Source organism: Pristiophorus japonicus, chromosome 11 (genome assembly GCF_044704955.1).
Source record: "Pristiophorus japonicus isolate sPriJap1 chromosome 11, sPriJap1.hap1, whole genome shotgun sequence".
NCBI classification, from domain to species: domain Eukaryota; kingdom Metazoa; phylum Chordata; class Chondrichthyes; family Pristiophoridae; genus Pristiophorus; species Pristiophorus japonicus.
The window spans coordinates 106,799,325-106,819,132 of NC_091987.1; the positions used below are offsets into that span (position 1 = coordinate 106,799,325).

Sequence of the window (19,808 nt, forward strand, 5' to 3'; positions counted from 1 at the left end):
GGCTCTGACCATCATTTTCCAATCTTCTCTGGCTGCAGCTGTGATGCCAGAGGACTGGAGGACTGCTAATGTGGTATCTTTGTTTAAAAAGGGAGAAAGGGATAGACTGAGTAATTACAGGCCAGTCAGCCTAACCTTGGTGGTTGGAAAATTATTGGAAAAAATCCTGAGGGACAGGATAAATCTTCATTTGGAAAGACATGGATTAATCAAGGACAGTCAGCATGGATTTGTTAAGGGAAGGTCGTGTCTGTCTGACTGATTTGATTGAATTTTTTGAGGAGGGAACAAGGAGGGTCTGAGGGTAGTGGGGTAGTGCATTTGATGTAGTGTATATGGATTTTAGCAAAGCTTTTGATAAGGTCCCACATGGCAGACTGGTCAGGAAAGTAAAAGCCAATGGGATCCAGGGCAAAATTGGCTGAGGCAGAAAGCAAAGGATAATGGTTGATGGGTGTTTTTGTGACTGGAAGGCTGTTTCGAGTGGGGTTTCGCAGGGCTCGGTACTAGGTACCTTGCTGTGGTATATATATCAATGATTGATACTTGAATGTAGGGGTATGATTAAGAAGTTAGCAGATGATACAAAAATTGGTTGTGTGGTTGATAATGAAGAAGAAAGCTGTGGACTGCAGGAAGACATCAATCAACTGGTCAGGTGGACAGAACAGTGGCAAATGGAATTCAATCCGGAGAAGTGTGCATTTGGGGAGGCCTAACAAGGCAAGGGAATATACATTAAATGATAGGACACTGAGAAGTGTAGAGGAACAAAGGGACCTTGGAGTGCATGTCCACAGATCCCTGAAGGTACATAAGGTGGTTAAGATTGCATATGGAATACTTGCCTTTATTAGCCGAGACATAGAATACAAGAGCAGAGGTTATGCTTGAACTGTAAAAACACTAGTTTGGCCACAGCTCGAGAACACTAGTTAGGCCACAGCTAGAGTACTGAGTGCCGTTCTGGTCACCACATTACAGGAATAAAGTGATTGCACTCGAGAGGGTACAGAGGAGATTTACGAGGATGTTGCCTGGAGACTGGAGAATTTTAGCTATGAGAAAAGATTTGATAGGCTGGGCTTGTTTTCTTTGAAACAGAGGAGGCTGAGGGGAGATGTTATTGAGGTGTATAAAATTAGGAGGGGCCTAGATAAAGTGGATAGGAAGGACCTATTTCCCTTAGAGGGGTCAACAACCAGGGGATGTAATTTTAAAGAAATTGGGGGGATGGTTTAGAGGAGATTTGAGGGTAAATTTCTTCACCCAGAGGGTGGTGGAGTTTAGGAACTCACTGTCTGAAAGGATGGTAGAGGCAGGAATCCTCAACACATTTAAAAAGTACTTGGATGTGCACTTGAAGTGTTGTAACCTACAGGGCTGTAGACCAAGAGCTGGAAAGTGGGATTAGGCTGGATAGCTCTTTGTCGGCCAGCGCAGACACAATGGGCTGAAATGGCCTCCTTCCATGCTGTAAATATCTGATTCTAATTGGATGACTGCAGCTCCATCATTATCCTGTGTTTATCACAGGTTTAGTCTGGTTTCAAACAGCTTTTTTCTTAATGGTTCTCATTCCAGGCTCCAAACACTTTACAGACGTGACTAAGAACCATAGAATCATATAATTCTAAGTCACTGGCTAATTCCAGCATTGATTCTATTTATGTTACAGCATTGAACAAACTCAGTTTTGAAAGAACTCTAACTGTTCCATCAGAATCTTTCCCCAATACATTGTCACAAACAATTCAATTAACATTTATGAATGACTCCTTGAGCCAATGTGTTGTACTCAAACTGTAGTGACCTTGGTCCTTTATTTGTAACTCCAGAGTGAGGCACAAGCATGGTGGGCAGCCTTTTATACTGGTGCCTGCACACCTATGCAGGTGACCCTCGGGTTTCCCACTGCAGTGCCCTCTGGTGGACAGCCTCTGCCACAGGGGCAGGAAACCCTGGTCTTCACCAATTGCACCCTCTAGTGGTGCTAGCATAGTATAATCACAGTGTAAACCTTATTGACAGTACATCAGGTAACAAGTCTCCATCTTATGCAACTATACAGTGACCACACAGAGAGTATAATCTATAGTCTGCATATATAACAATTTATTGTTTAATACCATGAAGGAAATTGACAGATTTAGTTGGGGAATCTAAAGCAAGGATTTAATAACCGGTTAAAACTGATATTGGGAATAAAAACTCTTCATACAAAGGGTTGTGAGAATATTGAATGCACTGTTTGAGAAGGCTGCAGATGGGGAATCAATTGGGTCTTTTTAAAAGGGCGATCAATACATGGGGAACTCAGACATGGAGAGGAAATTGGAATTATAGTGAGCTGACATGACTCATAAAATGGTGGAGCAGAATTAATGAGCCAGATGGCTACACTTGTTACCCAATAAGCTCCGAAAGAATGTTAAATTCACTGCTAACTGAAATTCAGAGAGCTCAAGTAGACTTGCATTTATATAGCGCCTTTCACGACCACTGGACGTCTCAAAGCGCTTTACAGCCAATGAAGTACTTTTTGGAGTGTAGTCACCGTTGTAATGTAGGATACGCGGTAGCCCACTTTCACACAGCAAGCTCCCAGAAACAGCAATGTGAAAACAAAAAGAGATTATCTGGTCATTATGTTGATTGAGGGTTAAATATTGGCCAGGATACCGGGATAACTCCCCTGCTCTTCTTTGAAATAGTGCCATGGGATCTTTTACGGCACCTCTGACAGTGCAGCACTCCCTCAGCACTGCACTGCACTGCAGTGTCAGCCTAGAGTTATGTACTCAATTTCCTGGAGTGGGACTTGAAGCCACAACCTTCGACTCGGGTGAATGTGCTACCCATGAGCCACAGCTGACACTTCTTGCTGACACTTCTTACTCTCCTGCAAGTGCTCTTCATATTTAATCACTAACCGATTGCTCCTATTCAATATAATGAACTGAAGGTTTCTGTGTTCGTGTTGTGCTGCCCCTTGGTGTAATGTTTGAGAGCCAAACGCAGAAATAATCAGAGTTAATCAAGTGGCGAAGGATTATTAATACATTCTCTAAAGTAGGCCTGTGGCTGTGTTAATGAATGAATTGTTCCTGGAAGTCAGACATTAGAAGAGTCCCTTATGTGTGTTGCATGTGGAAAAGGAGTTAAAGTAGACAGTGAATTCAGATATGCAGCAGAGAGACAGGCAAAACAGAGTAAGAAAGCTGTGAATTCGGGACTCTATCAATCATACAATGAAACGGCACAGAAGGATGCCATTCGGCCCATCGAGCTTGTGCTGGCTCTTTGTCACAGCTATCTGATTACAGGCAACTCTCAATTATCTGCACATGGATCCAATGGGAAACCATTGTAATGGAATAATATGTCTTTACTATACAGTACAAATGCACACGAGGCCCACACTTGAGAGAAGGTCACTCTGACCAGTAACCTTTATTAGCCAGCACTGAAGTGTAGAAGGTGGGTGGAGCTTCCCCTTTTATACCTGAAAGTCCAGGCTCGGAGTGTCTCCCACAAGTTTACACCTTGTGGTCAGCGTTCTCACAGTGTACAACTTGGGTCAGTTTATACATGGGTTATAATGACAGTTGAATACATGACATCACCTCCCCCTCCAAAGTCTTATTGGGATCACAGGTTGAGTCTCTCTGGTGGTTTACGCTCCCTTGTAGAGCGCCTGAGTTGGGGCTCCGGTTGTTGGGCGCTGGCCTGAGTGTCTGCTGTTTGCGGTGCCTCAGGCCTGTCCGGACTGCCCACAGTGACTGGGCTCTTCTCCCTTTGGTTCCGGTGTTCAGTTACCTGTGGTGGAGTGAACTTTACATCGTGTTCTTCCTCTGCTGCTTCTATGGGGTTGCTGAACCTGCTTTTTGTTTGATCCATGTGTTTGCAGCAGATTTGTCCATTGGTAAGTTAACTACCAGAATCCTATTTCCCTCTTTAGCAATCACAGTGCCTGCGAGCCATTTGGGCCCTGCAGTGTAGTTGAGGACACAGACAGGGTCATTGACATCAAGACATCGCGCCCTCGCATTCCCGTCGTGGTAGTCACATTGTGACCGGCGCCAGCTCTCAACAATTTCTTTCATGGTGGGGTGTATAAGGGATAACCTGGTTTTGAGCATCCTTTTCATTAGCAGCTCTGCGGGTGGAACCCCTGTGAGCGAGTGTGGTCTGGATCTATTGGCCAACAGGAGGAGTGATAAGCGGCTTTGTAGGGAACCCCCTGGATTCTGAGCATCCCCTGTTTGATGATCTGCACTGCTCGTTCCGCCTGGCCATTTGAGGCCGGCTTGAACGGTGCCGTTCTGACATGGTTGATACCATTTCCTGCCATGAAGTCCTGGAATTCAATGCTTGTAAAGCACGGGCCATTGTCACTGACCAAGACGTCCGGTAGACCATGGGCGGCGAACATTGCCCGTAGACTTTCTACCGTGGCAGAGAATGTGCTTGAATTGAGAATGTCACACTCGATCCATTTGGAGTAGGCGTTGACTACAACCAAAAACATTTTTCCCATGAAAGGACCTGCGTAGTCCACATGGATGCGTGACCATGGCTTGGCGGGCCAGGACCAGGGGCTCAGGGGGCTTCCCTGGGCGTATTGCCCAGCTGGGCACACGTGTTGCACCTGCGAACACAAAGTTCCAGGTCTGCATCTATCCCTGGCCACCAAATGTGTGACCTGGCAATTGCCGCCTTCATGATAATGCCCGGGTGTTCATTGTGGAGTTCTCGGATGAACACCTCTCTGCCCATCTGGGGCATGACTACTCGGTTTCCCCATAGTAGGCATTCGGCCTGAATCGAGAGTTCATCCTTGCACCGTACGTGGCTGCCCAGTCCCCATTCAGGACACATTTCTTGACTATTTGTCCAGACTTTGATCTGACGGGCTGTCACGGGTGAGCCTGTGCTTTCGAAAGCTTCAACAGCCATGACCATCTCAGCAGCATGCTTGGTTGCCCCCTCGGTGGTGGCTAGTGGGAGCCTGCTGAGTACATCGGCGCAGTTTTCAGTGCCCGGTCTGTGCTGAATTGAATAGTCATAGGCAGTTAATGTGAATGCCCACCTCTGTATGCAGGCAGACACATTTGCATTTATGGCCTTGTTGTCAGCCAAAAGGGATGTTAGGGGTTTGTGATCTGTTTCCAGTTCAAATTCGCTGCCAAACAGGTACTGGTGCATTTTTTTTTTTTACCGCATATACACATGCAAGCGCTTCCTTTTCTACCATCCCGTAGCCCCTTTCTGCCTGGGACAGACTTCTGGAGGCATAAGCTACCGGCTGTAACTGACCATTGGCATTCACATGCTGTAACACACACCCGACCCCATAGGACGACGCATCGCACGTTAAAACAAATTTCTTACATGGGTCATATAGCGTTAACACATTTTGGAGCATAACAAATTGCGTGCTCTATCAAAAGGCCTTTCCTGGCTGTCCCCCCAGACCCATTTGCACAGGAGCACGTGTAGCGGATCTAACAGCGTGCTCAATTTGGGAAGAAAGTTACCAAAATAGTTCAGGAGCCCCAGGAACGAACGCAGCTCCGTCGTGTTACGGGGTCTGGGGGCTCTCTGGATCACTTCCGTTTTGGACGCAGTAGGTCTGATACCGTCTGCTGCTACCCTCATCCCCAGGAATTCTACCTCTGGAGCTAGGAAGATGCACTTCACCTTTTTCAGTCGCAGCCCTACCCGGTCCAGTCTGCGTAGCACCTCCTCCAGGTTGTGGAGGTGTTCTTCAGTATCGCAACCCGTGATGAGGATGTCGTCTTGAAAAACCACCGTCCTTGGAATCGACTTGAGACTTTCCATGTTTCGTTGAAAGATCGCGGCGGCCGAGCGAATCTCGAACGGACATTTGTTGTACTCAAACAACCCCTTGTATGTCGTGATGGTGGTCAGCTTCTTCGACTCACTCGCCAGCTCCTGGGTCATGTAAGCTGAGGTCAGGTCCAATTTTGAAAAAGGTTTGCCACCGGATAGCGTCGCAAAGAGTCCTTCGCTCTCTGTAGCGGGTACTGGTCTTGGAATGACACCCGATTAATGGTGGCCTTGTAATCACCACATATCCTGACCGACCCATCCGCCTTGAGCACCGTCGCAATTGGGCTCGCCCAGTCACTGAATTCGACTGGCGAGATGATGCCTTCCCTCAGCAGGCGGTCCAATTCGCCTTCTATCTTTCCCCACATCACGTACGGTACCGCTCTGGCCTTGTGGTGTACTGGACTGACGTCCGGGTTTACCTTGGTCTCCATGAAAGTGCCAATGCCGGGTTAAAATAGTGAGTCAAATTTGTCCAGGACCTGTGAGCATGATATTCGCTCCACAGAAAAAATTGCATTGCCATCGCCCCATTTCCAGTTCATGAAAGCAAGCCAACTCCTCCCCAGCAATGCGGGACCATCCCCTAGGGCAATCCAGAGTGGCAACCTGTTCTTCGAATCTTTGTGGGTCACGACTACCGTGGCGCTGCCTAGCACTGGAATTATCACCTTTGTATATGTTTCTAGCTGTGCGTCAATCAGCACTAATTTTGGCCTCCTGGCCTTGGACGCCCACAACTTGTGGAATTGTTTGATACTCATCAGGGACTGGCTGGCCTCTGTGTCTAGCTCCATTGATACTGGGATGCCATTGAGGAGCACTTTCATCATTATCGGTGGCGTCCTGGTATATGAACTGTAAATGTGCTCCACATGAACTCGCTGAACTTCAGCTTCCAGCGATTTCCCCCAGTGTCCGTTTGGCCTCATTGGGCTTGCATCGGGCCCGTCCTCCTTGTACATCAACCTGGCTGCAGGCTTCCTGCACATACGCGCCAAGTGACCGGTGACGTTGCAATTTCTGCAGGTATATTGCTGATACCTGCAAACTCTGGCTGTGTGTTTGCCTCCACACCTCCAACATGAGCCGTTGTTGGAAACAAAAGGTCCATTACCAGTCGATCATCTCTGACTGTCTCTAACTGTCCTTAAATGCACCATTGACAGGTGTTGATGGCCCCATTACTGGCCGCATTGTCCCTTGCGATGGCATGAATCGCCATTCATCAAGTCATTGTCTCTGTTGAATTCCCCCTTTGGGTCCGATTGCCCCTGTCTACCTGGAGAACTGTGTGCCGCGTTAACAATGTTGACTCCCTGTCCATTTGCTGCATTTAAACCAAGATTTTTGTCAAACATCATTCTGCTCTCTTCCTCTCAGATAAATGTCTGGGCTATTAAAGCAGCCTTTGCCAGGGTCAAGTCTTTAGCCTCAATCAGTTTCCTGAAAACCCAGTGTGCCCGATGCCCTCAATAAAAAAAAGTCTCGCAGCATCTCCGCTCTGCATGCATCTGGGAACTTACATAGGCTTGCCAGTCGCCGGAGATCTGCCACGAAGTCTGGAACGCTTTGCCCTTCTCACCACCGATCTGTGTAAAACCAGTGTCTCGCCATGTGCATGCTGCTCGCCGGTTTAAAGTGTTCCCCGATCAACTTACTGAGCTCTTAAAGTCTCGCCCGCCGGCTTCTCTGGCACTAGAAGGTCCTTCATCAGGGAGTATGTCCTGGATCCACAAACCGTCAGGAGATGAGCCCTGCGTTTGTCGGCCGAATCCTGTCCCAACCATTCCTTAGTGACGAAACTTTGCTGTAGTCTCTCAATAAAATCGTCCCAATCATCACCAACACAGTATCTCTCGTCTGTGCTGCTAGTGGCCATGCTCGCGTGGTTTAAATCCCAGTTTCTAGTCGCCAATGATATGTCCTTACTCTACAGTACAAATGCACATGAGGCCCATACTTGAGAGAAGGTCACTCTGTGACCAGTAACCTTTATTCCAGCACTGAAGTGCAGAAGGTGGGTAGAGCTTCCCCTTTTATACCTGAAAGTCCAGGTTAGAAGTGTCTCCCACAAGTTCACCACCTAGTGGTCAGTGTTCTCACGGTGTACAACTTAGATCAGCTTATACATGGGTTACAATGACAGTTGAATACATGACACGGGATTTAATAATTCGGCGCGGGAAGGCATCGAGTTTTAACTTTATAATGTCAATCGCTCTAATGGAGAAATCATTTACCCAGCATAGCCCAATCCCCGAGGGACCCGGATAGTCGAGAGTTCCCTGTTGTACCACTTACTCAGTCACTCTGATACAATCATAGAAGTTTGTATAAAATTCCTATTTTATTACCTGCCTCAGTGTTTCATATTTTAAACTTTTTTTGGTTCAAATAAAGGCAAAGAATATCTGGACTGGGGAATAGAGTGTACTTTTGGTGTTCAGTGTTGGTATTAAACACTCCTGTGTCAGCTATGGCTCAGTGGGTAGCACACTTGCCTGTGAGTCAGAAGGTCGTGGGTTCAAGTCCCCCTCCAGGTTCTTGAGCACGTAGATCTAGGCTGACACTCCAATGCAGTGCTGAGGGTGTGCTGCACTGTCTGAGGTGCCGTCTTTTGGATGAGACGTTAAACTGAGGCCCCGCCTGCTCTCTCAGGTGGACGGAAAAGATCCCATGATACCATTTCGAAGAAGAGCAGGGGAGTTATCCCCGGTGTCCTGGGCAATATTTATCCCTCAATCCACATAACAAAAACAGATTATCTGCTCATTATCACATTGCTGTTTGTGGCAGCTTGCTGTGCGCAAATTGACTGCCGCGTTTCCCACATTACAACAGTGACTGCACTTCAAAAAGTACTTCATTTGAGACGCCCAGTGGTTGTGAAAGGCGCTATATAAATGTGAGTCTTTCTTCTTTCTTTTCTGAATTCTGCAGTATTGGCTGGGTATGGACTGGAACTTCCTTCACTAAACCCTGACGAAGTGCCTTAATCCTGACCTTTTAAACAGGGAAGTACATAAATATTTGGAAAGTCAATGGGGAACGAGGAGAGGAATGTGACGAAGTGAATAGCTCTTCCTTCTATTTAATTAACGAGAACTAGAAATATCTTTCCCTTTTGCAAACAAACTTTTCATACACCATTCACTCGAGCTCATTTTATTTGCAATAAACTGCTCAGACAAAATGAGTTAGCTTCTTAGACTCTTAGACCGGGATGTGGAATTCTCCTGGCCAACGATCCTCGTTCAACCAGAAACAGGGGTTGGTTCCAAATTCCCTCGGGGGTGGGGGGTGGCGTTTGCAGGGCCCCTGTACGCCTTGGTGGGACGTGACCTTTGCTTCTGGTCCCAGTGCCCTTGACTCAGTCGGAGTTCCTGGGGCCGAGATATTTTCATAATGTGGGCAGGTGCCCATTCCAGTATTGATGCAGCTGGGACCTGTCCTGGTGGTGGAGGGAGAGAGGAGGAAATAACTGCCTTGGCCACTTGCTGGGACCGTGATTGGGGCCAGTCAAAGTTAACTTTGTACTTTAAAGAAATGGCCCTTTTTCCAAGCCTGCCACTTTCCATATGGCAGCCAATCACTTTGTGAGCAGCTGCCTGAACGAAACTGGCCCTCCTGAAACTAGTGGTCGCTACTTCTGTCACCCAGCAAGTTAATTTAAAAATATATTCATTCATGTGATGTGAGCGTCACTGGCAAGACGAGCATTTATTGCCCATAAAGAGAGATTTGCATTTATCTTGTGCCTTTCATGACCCATCATCATCGGTAGTCCCTCGGAATCGAGGAAGACTTGCTTCCACTCTTAGAATGAGTCCTTTGGTGGCTGAACAGTTCAATATGAGAGCCACAGACTCTGTCACAGGTGGGACAGACAGTCGTTGAAGGTAAGGGTGGGTGGGGCAGGTTTGCTGCACGTTCTTTCCGCTGCCTGCACTTGTTTTCTGCATGCACTCGGCGATGAGACTCGAGGTGCTCAGCACTTCCTCCACTTGGGGCGATCTTTGGCCAGGGACTCCCAGGTGTCGGTGGGGATGTTGCACTTTATCTTCGAACACTCTTTTCCTCAGGCGGCCGAAGGCTGCACTGGAGGCGGTGTCGAATCTCCTCATCAATGTCTGCTTTTGTTAAGAGGCTCCCAAGGTATGGGAAATGGTCCACGTTGTCCAGGGTCGCGCCGTGAATCTTGATGACTGGGGGGCAGTGCTGAGCAGCGAGGACAGGCTGGTGGAGGACCTTTGTCTTACGGATGTTTAGTGTAAGGCCCATGCTTTTGTACGCCTAAATACATCGACTATGTCCTGGAGTTCAGCTTCTGTATGTGCGCAGATGCAGGCGTTGTCCGTGTACTGTAGCTCGATGATAGAGGTTGGGGTGATCTTGGACCTGGCCTGGAGATGGCGCAGGCTGAACAGCTTCCCACTGGTTCTGTCGTTTAGTTCCACTCCAGCGGGGAGCTTGTTGACTGTGAGGTGGAGCATGGCAGATTGAGAAGAGGGTTGGGGCGATGATGCAGCCCTGCTTGACCCCGGTCCGGACGTGGATTGGGTCTGTAATGGATCCATTGGTAAGGATCACGGCCTGCATGTCATCATGGAGCAGGCGGAGGATGTTGACGAATGTTGACCTTTCGTGACCACCGGACATCTCAAAGCGCTTTACCGCCAATACAAATTTGGGGACTTTAATTGGTCATTCGTTTCATTTGCTGTTTGTGGGACCTTGCTGTGCAAATTGCATGTTGTGAGGTAGGCAATTGAGTAACAGTGACTGCACTTCAAAAAGTAATGCATTGGATTTAGATATGAAGTGCTTTGGGATGTCCGGAGTATATGATAAGATATATAAATGCAATTTAATCCGTTTAATATTGTGCAGTTTAATTCATTAATCTGCTATTTCAACCAATTCTGCCCCATCATCCCAAAATTGTGAATACAACCGTGAAAAAGTTTTTGCGCATGGGCAATTTGTGCCGAATCTTCAATCCTTCTTTAACGGGACAGGATTTGGGACCATGTAGAGGAACTGCTGCTTCACTGTGTCGAACTGCACACATTGTCAGTGCAAGATTGCCCTCTGCTGGTGGAATCTGCATACTGCACCATAGAATCATGGGAATTTACAGCACAGGAGGAGTCCATTCGGCCCATCGTGTCCGTGCAGGCCAACAAAGAGCTATCCAGCCTAATCCCACTTTCCAGCTCTTGGTCCGTAGTCTTGTAAGTTACAGCACTTCAAGTGCACATCCAAGTACTTTTTAAATATGTTGAGGATTTCTGCCTCTACCACCCTTTCAGACAGCGAGTTCCAAAACTCCACCACCCTCTGGGTGAAGAAATTGCCCCTCAAATCCTCTCTAAACCTTCTACCAATTACTTTAAATCTATCACCCTGGTTGTTGACCCCTCTGCTAAGGGGAAAAAGGTCCTTCCTATCCACTCTATCTAGGCCTCTCAATTTTATACAACTTAATAAGGTCTCCCCCTCATCCTCCTCCTGTTTCAAAGAAAACAACCCCAGCCGATCCAATCTTTCCTCATGGCTAAAATTCTCCAGCCGAGGCAACATCCTTGTAAATCTCCTCTGTATCCTCTCCAGTGCGATCTCATCCTTCCTGTAATAAGGTGACCAGAACTGCACATAGAATTATAGCTGTGGCCTAACTCGTATTTTATACAATTCAAGCATGATCTCTGTTCTTATAATCTATGCCTTAGCTAATAAAGGGAAGTATCCCGTATGCCTTCTTAACCACCTTATCTATCTATCCTGCTACCTTCAGGGATCTGTGAACACTCAGTCCAAGGTCCCTATGTTCTACAGTTCTCAATGTCCTACCATTTACTATGTATTCCCTTGCATTGTTATCCCTCCCCAAATGCATTACCTCACACTTCTCCGGAATGAATTTAATTTGCCACTGTTCTGCACATAGACCAGTTCATTGATATCTTCCTGCAGTTGACAGCTTTCTTCATTATAGTATCATCTGCAAACCCCTTAATCATATATTCAAGTCAACATGGGGTTTTTTGTGATGCAAACAACTTGCATTTATATAAGGATGTGCTTATTTGCACTAACAAAATGGCCACCATGTCTCTGATTGGCTCTCCATCATCACATGTTGCTGATTGGTCCCCTTGGAGGATAAGCCACGCACTGAAGTTTCTCTGGAACGTATAACTGGAACTGCCCAGCCCAAGTTCTGACTGACTTTGCAAATTGTAATTTGATCCATTCTGACTTCAGAGAGGATCGGTCGCAAACAACCAGCAAAAGCCACCAAGTTCCAGCTGATGTCCCTTACCCCAGTGCATGACCTTACACCCCCACCTCCCCCCCCGGCCCATAGATGGGGCATTGTGTACGGATTGTTAACAGGTTTATTGGGTATGAAGTGAATTGTGACAGTGTCGTGATTTCTGGATTTGATCCACCCCAACGATGTCCATTGTAACACATGCAACGAGCTTTCTGAGAAATCAGGTGTGGGTGTAAAGCGGTTTGGAAGAATGCGATCTGTATTCCCCGAGTTCCCCCTCCCCTTCAATACCCCCCCATCCCGTGTTGTCTCTCTCTCTTTCCACCCACCCCCAACCCGGCTCTCTCTTCCCCCTCTCCCATCCCCTCCCCCTCTCCCATCATCCCCTCCCACAGGCTCCCCAGATTAGACCTAAACTGTACACAATACTCCAGGTGAGGCCTCACCAAGGCCCTGTACAACTGCAGTAAGACCTCCCTGCTTCTATACTCAAATCCCCTAGCTATGAAGGCCAACATACCATTTGTCTTCTTCACTGCCTGCTGTACCTGCATGTCAGCTTTCAATGACTGATGAACCATGACACCCAGGTCTCGTTGCATCTCCCCTTTTCCTAATCTGCTGCCATTCAGATAATATTCTGCCTTCGTGTTTTTGCCCCCAAAGTGGATAACCTCACATTTATCCACATTATACTGCATCTGCCATGCACTTGCCCACTCAAGTTACCGGGAAGTGCTTCATGCCGACGTTGGGTGATAAAAGAATTCCAGTGAACACCGGTCATATCCCAGTAAGGACAAAGATCCATGTTCCAAAATATAGATTTAGAAAGTCTTGACTGCCAAGAGCCCATTGATGACAGAACCGCTACTGATCCCATCTACTGACTTAACGGCCCAGATTTTGCTGTCAAAATAATGGTGAGGTGAATGATGCAGCAAATTCAGGCGAAGTGAAGGTGCGTGGTTAAACTCAAAAATCCAAAAGTTTATGTCCGAGTTGTGCCGCTCTGCCGTTAGCTTTCATAGAATTATAGAAATTTACAGCACAGAAGGAGGCCATTCATCCCATTGTGTCCACGCCAGTCGACAAAGGGCTATCCAGCCTAATTCCACTTTCCAGCTCTTGGTCCGTAGCCCTGCAGGTTACAGCACTTCACATGCACGTCCAAGTACTTTTTAAACGTGGTGAGGGTTTCTGCCTCTACCACCCTTTCAGGTAGTGAGTTCCAGACCCTCACCACCCTCTGGGTGAAAACATTTCCTCTCAAATCCCCTACCAATTACTTTAAATCTATGACCCTGATTGTTGACCCCTCCAAGGGAAATTAGTCCTTCCTATCCACTCTATCTGGGCTACTCAATTTTATACACTTCAATAAAGTCTCCCTCAACCTCCTCTGTTCCAAAGAAAACAACCCCAACCTATCCAATCTTTCCTCATAGCTAAAATTCTCCAGTCCAGGCAACATCCTTGTAAATTTCCTCTGTACCCTCTCTGGTGCAATCACATCTTTCCAGTTATGTGACCAGAACTGCACGCAGTACTCCAGCTGTGGCCTAACCAGTATTTTATACAGTTCAAGCATAACCTCCCTGCCTCCTGTATTCTATGCTTCAGCTAATAACAAGTATTCCGTATGCCTTCTTAACCACCTTATCTACCTGGCCTGCTACCCTCAGGGATCTGTGGACAGGTACACCAAGATCCCTCTGTTCCTCTACACTTCTCAGTGTCCTAGCTTTGTGAAAACAGCATCCCCTGCCTCGCCACTGAATAGCATCAAGTTGCTGCATGTGCATGAACGAGATACCACCACGGGCAAGTCATTTCAAGCTTCATAGAATGGTTACAGCATGGAAGGCGGCCATTCGGCCCATCGAGCTCAAGAAGCTTGCGCATCATTTTAATGTGATTGGCAATAATAACAATCAACCTCTGCCGCTGAAAATGAGCTCAAGTGTGGAGACTCATTCCTTCATGTTAATTGTTGCTGGGAAAAAAAAAATTCTGTCCCTCTCCCTTAATCCAGTCTTTCCTTCCTCCCCCCCCCCCCCCCCCTCTCTCTCTCTACCCAATTTGACATGAATTCACCCACTGTAATTTACAATTCCTTCTCTGTACTTGCTCTGTTCATTTCAGTGCTTCAATCCGAGACACAGTTGTCTGCCCAGTTTACCCCTCGCTGCAACATGACCAGCTCGCACGCTCAGAAAATTGTCATGCAAAAAAAAGTGTAGAAATATAAATGTAGAGGGGCAAGTCTAACTAATGGCAGATACCATTTAATGTCCTGCCACAGCAAATAATACCAGCATTGTTTTCTTCCCTGTTTCAACATGAATCCTCTTTTATCACCATTTTGTGATTCAACACCTCAGAATGTGGTGAGAGATAAAGACTAGATTTTCCATAGGTGGAGAAAGGAAGAAATGTTTGTAAACAGGATAAAAAAATATTTCAATACCTGAAGCAAAAAGATCATTTCATATGTTAAGGACTGAATCTGATTGATAGCCAGGGTATGTGGGGGAGGGAAGTGAAACTGGGTATACATTAGACTGTAACAACATTGTGCTAAATGTAATGCATCTTTTATTTAAAATTTCAATGCAATTTTTAAATACACTTTAAAACATAAAGTCAGTACAGTTGATTGAATACAATAATTGCCTTTCAGATGTAGATCAAGGGAACAAAGCAACACATGGAACAAAATAGTGTTGGGCGACATGCGTTAAGGATGATTTCCTCCTGCATACCCATCTTTCTTGCACAGGAAAAGTATTAACTTATGTAGCTTTTTTCCCCTCCCCCAAGATAGTGAATATATTTGAATGGTGATTTGCGCACAAATTTGAATATTAAGTAAATCCATAATGCTTTTAGCAGTTCATGTCACAATGTTCAAAGTATGATCATCCGAGAGTGAAGGGCAGATTGCACAATTCATTCAAGGCATGTGGAGTTTAATTATTTCTTTCCTGAAATTCCCCACAGAAAGATGGAAATAACAACTTACCATTTAAATATTGGCTTTAATATAGTATATAATGCATAATATATATATTCTCAGCTGTTGCTGAGAACACAGAAAATAAATCTGTATGGCACATGATGGTGCAAGGACAACTCCAAACATAAAGACATCTTGCCTTAAAGAAACCTTTATGTATTTAAGACACATGAAGATTTATATATGAAGACGTATACAAGATACTCAGCTGCCTTACCATTTTTTAATAAATTTTAATCCAATTAAAAGGGATTATATTGTAGAAATATTTTTAAAATTCTAACATTACAAATAAGTCGTGTTCAAGCTTGTTCCCTTGTAATTTTAACAGGCCCTTGCTACAGCAATGAAGAGAGATCATGACCAGAATTTTGGATCCAGACAGAACAGCGGAACCCAGTTGTACCCCTTCCCTGTGGTCACTTTGGTATGCCGACCATTCAGAAACATCACCTCTCCTGATTCTGTGTCCTTCACAAACTCATCACTGAGATTTATAAAGAATTTACTACACACACATATTTTCAGCTTTAATCACAAGTGACATCCCCCTTTTAATCGAACCAGAATCCCACTTAGTTATCTGCGCAAGTCACACGGAGTCACTTTTGTTTTGCACTCTATCCTAAAATTACAAGGTAGTTCATAGAAAAATTATTTTCACACATGTGACTGATTCAATAAAAAAAAGTCACAGAAAGTAATGATTAACACAACTTCTACAATTATATATAAAATAAATTCCCTCACAGAACACGCTTAGGGAAAAGGAAAGGTTTGTGTATTTTTCATCATTCCAGACAGCGCAGGGAAATCTTCAGGCAGCAGAGCATGAACTCGACACGTTGGGCACGTGCTGTTCTCTCTCAGCCACTGCTTGATGCACTGCAGGATGACAAATATAACACAAATGCATGTTTAGAACATTGTTATTCTACTGATTTCACACTGGAATAACTTAACTATACAATGTAATAACTGTCGGTGCCATTGAAGTTAAACCTCTCTTATCTGGCACCCTCGGGACCTGGCCTTTTCTAGATAAGGGATTTTGCCGGACGAGGGGAGGTCATGTTAAATTGGATGGTACAGGTACTGAGCAAGGGGATATCTGGGCTGGCTGGCTTGGGGCTGGGTGTGCAGCAGAGAGATCTGGGGGGGGGAGGGAAGCAGTGGATTGCGGGGTCAGGCCAGCGATTGTGGGAGTTGGCAGTGAATAAAGGACTTCAATTTGTTCATGTCGGAATGACCGGGAATGGTGCCAGATAAGGGAGGTTCAACTTGTACTTTGCTATTAACAAATTTTATACAAAAAAACCCCCTTGCTAGCGTGTTACCCCTTCTCTGCAGCAAAGTAGTTAGCCTCATCTCAACCTCACTTTCAAACTTACACCTTAAGCAGCTGCAGGAACGACCCCCATTCTACCTCACACCGCAACTCACCTGCATTGTTCGGAACGTCAATTTGGACTTTACATTCGCTGCAGCAATCCTTACACTATTGTGTGATAGTGGCAGGAGGGCAGAGTTACACAAAAGACGTGCTATGTGGCTACTGCAGCTTTGCAAATTCCAATTTATACTCATCCATTACATTAAAACAGATTATCTGGTCATTTATCTCTACCGTTTGAGAGAGCTTGCTGTATGCAAATTGGCTGCTGCATTTCCTGCATTACAACAGTGGCTACATTTCAAAAGTACTTCATTGATTGTAAAAGCACTTTGGGACTTCCTGAGATCATGAACAGCGCTATAGAAATGCAGGTCATTATTCATTTCAATTGTTCTCTCCTCTTGTTGATGAACATGGAAATTTATTGAGCGTTTCACTGCATCAGCAGTAGTTTATTTCTAGCTTCAGCATGTGTGGAAGCTCAGTGACCTTTTATCAACCCTGTTCTCCCTTCCTTGGTGTCTGTGCCCTTCCACCCCCATCATTACTATCCAAGCAGGCCATGTATTAAAACTGCTGAATGACAAAAATGAGATGAATTGACAGTGATGCTTACCAGTTCATGAAAGTGATGTTTGCATTGAAGCACACACACGGTGTCTGGGCTTAAATCCTCATGACAAATAATACATGGATCGTCGTCAAATGTCTATGATGAGAAACAAGGAAAACTTTTCAACAACTAGCCGTACCAATTAAAAACCATCATGTTCACCGAGCTCCATCTAATGACCTTAGTTCTGCTCTCTCGTACACCCCCCGCCTTGGTTATTCATCATGCTAGCAAAGGAAAGGGAGATTCACTTGAGCAAAATTCTCTCTTATTTTGAGTGTCGAGAATAGCCAACTAGAGCTTACGTTTTCAATGGCTCAGAATTTACTGGAGTAAGGCATCTCATGTTGGACTTGTTCACAAGAACATAACAGAAGCAGGAGTAGGCCATTCAGCCCCTTGAGCATGCTCCACCATTCAATAAGATCATGGCTGATCTTCTACATCAACTCTACTTTCCCACACTATTCCCATATCCCTTGATTCTCTTAATATTCAAAAATCAGTCAATCTCTGTCTTGAATATACTCAAAGACTGAGCCTCCGCAGCCTTCTGGGGTAGAGAATTCCAAAGATTCATCACCCTCTGAGTGAAGAGATTTCTCCTCATTCCAGTCCTAAATGGCCGACCCCTTGTTCTGAGACCCTGGTTCTAGACTCCCCAGCCAGGGGAAACGTCCTCCCTACATCTATCTTGTCAAGCCCTGCAAGAATTTTGTATGTTTCAATGAGTTCACACTTAATTCTTCTAAACTCTAGAGAATATAGGCTTAGTCTACTCAATCTCTCCTCATAGAGCAATCCACCCATATCAGGAATCGGTCTGGTGAAACTTCGTTGCACTCCCTCTATGGCAAGTATATCCTTCCTTAGGCAAGGAGACCCAAACTGTACACAGTACTCCAGGATATATTACATTTGGACGTCTCATCCAAGTCATTGTTATAGATTGAATAGCGGAGACTGAAGTGCTGATCCTTGCGGCACCCTACTAGTTACAATCTGCCAACCCGAAAATGACCTCAACTGTCCATTAACCAATCCTCAATCCATGCTAATATATTACCCCAATCCCATGAGCCCTAATTTTGTTTAATGCTTTCTGGAAATCCAAATACACCACATCCACTGTTTTCTCCCTCATCTACTTACAACCTCAAAAATCTCTTCGTCAAACATGATTTCCCTTTCATAAATCTGTGTTGTATCTGTCCAATCCTATTATTTTCTAAGTGTCTTGTTACCACTTCCTTAATAATAGATTCTAGCATTTTTCCTACTGTTAGGCTAACTGGTCTATAGTTCCCTATTTTCTCTCCCCCTCCTTCTTTAAATAACCGGGTTACATTTACTACCTTCCAATCCGTGGGAACCATTCGAGAGTCTATAGAATTTTGGAAGATGACAACCAATGCATTCACTATATCTATAACCACCTTTTTCAAAACCCTAGGATGTAGGCCATCAGGTCCAAGGGATTTATCTGCTTTCAGTCCCATTAATTTCTTCGGTACTATTTTTTTGTTTTTAAATTAATACTAATTTCTTTCAGTTCTTCATTCTTGCTAGACTCTTGATTCTCCACTATTTCCGGGGAGATTCTTTGCACTTTCTTCCATGATGACAGACACAAAGTATTCGTTTAATTTCTCTGCCATTTCCTTATTCCCGATTATAATGACTCCTGTCTCAGCCTGTAAGGGACCCACATTTACTTTCGCTAATCTTTTTACATACCTATAGAAGCTTTTATGTCTCACTATTCAGCTTAAAAAAATGTTTTTCATCAAAGTTGTTGGAAGTGCGAGTTGATAACAGCTGAGGGGTAACGGTTGAGAGGGTATCTGGGACCTCTGTGAGCATTGGGACAAACCTTCAGTGATGAGATTTAAGGATTGAGAAATAAATAAAGAACTGAGAAGAAGGTTGAATTAGAGTAGGTGAATTCAATGCCAAATCAGAGAGAGAGTAAAGATTGAACTGAGAGAGAGTAAAAAGAGACAAAGGACAAGTAGGATGTTGTGTTTAATTTTAAAGTTTAATATTTTAAAATCACCTAACAATTCACTATCTGAAGGAATAAGACTCATTTTTAATGATTCACATTCTGGCCAGAGAGGTTGATCGGCAGTCATTAAACAATGTTCACACCGTTAAAAGGGTACCTGTGCTACTAATTACTACACTTACCTTCCTGTGGCGAGTTTAATGGGCAATACTGAGCAAATGCAGCAACTTCATGAAAGTCACGGGAGGTTGAGGGAGATGCCGCATTCTCGAAGCAGCAAATCAGCCAGTAACTTGGAGATTTACTACTACTACGAGGACGAGGAGGACGAGGAGGACGAGGACGAGGACGAGGACGAGGAGGAGGAGGAGGTGGGGAGGAAGGGGGAACGGGTGGAGGAAGGGGGAACGGGTGGAGGAAGGGTGGAGAAAGGAAGGGGGAAGGAAGGGGGGTGAGTGGGGGGTGAGTGGGGGGAGAAAGGGAAGGGGGGAGGGGAGAAAGGGGAGAGGGAAGGGGGGAGAGAGAGAGAGGGGGAGAGAGAGAGAGGGGGGAGAGAGAGAGGGGGAGAGAGAGAGAGGGGGGAGAGAGAGAGAGGGGGGAGAGAGAGAGAGGGGGGGAGAAGAGAGAGAGAGG

At 45.4% G+C, this 19,808-nt stretch overlaps 1 protein-coding gene across 2 annotated transcripts in view; it reads right to left on the reverse strand.

Annotated features, from left to right (window-relative positions):
- Positions 1-14,720: 14,720 nt before the first annotated feature.
- ttc3 (tetratricopeptide repeat domain 3) overlaps positions 14,721-19,808 on the reverse strand; it is a 131,009-nt gene continuing 125,921 nt past the window's right edge. For both annotated transcript variants that reach the window (XM_070893863.1, XM_070893862.1), the window contains exons 42-43: positions 17,171-17,263; positions 14,721-16,043 (exon numbers count right to left, since the gene is read on the reverse strand). In XM_070893863.1, the coding sequence (XP_070749964.1) occupies positions 15,918-16,043; positions 17,171-17,263 (219 nt within the window). In that variant the 3' untranslated portion in view covers positions 14,721-15,917. The remainder of the gene's footprint in view (positions 16,044-17,170; positions 17,264-19,808) is intronic.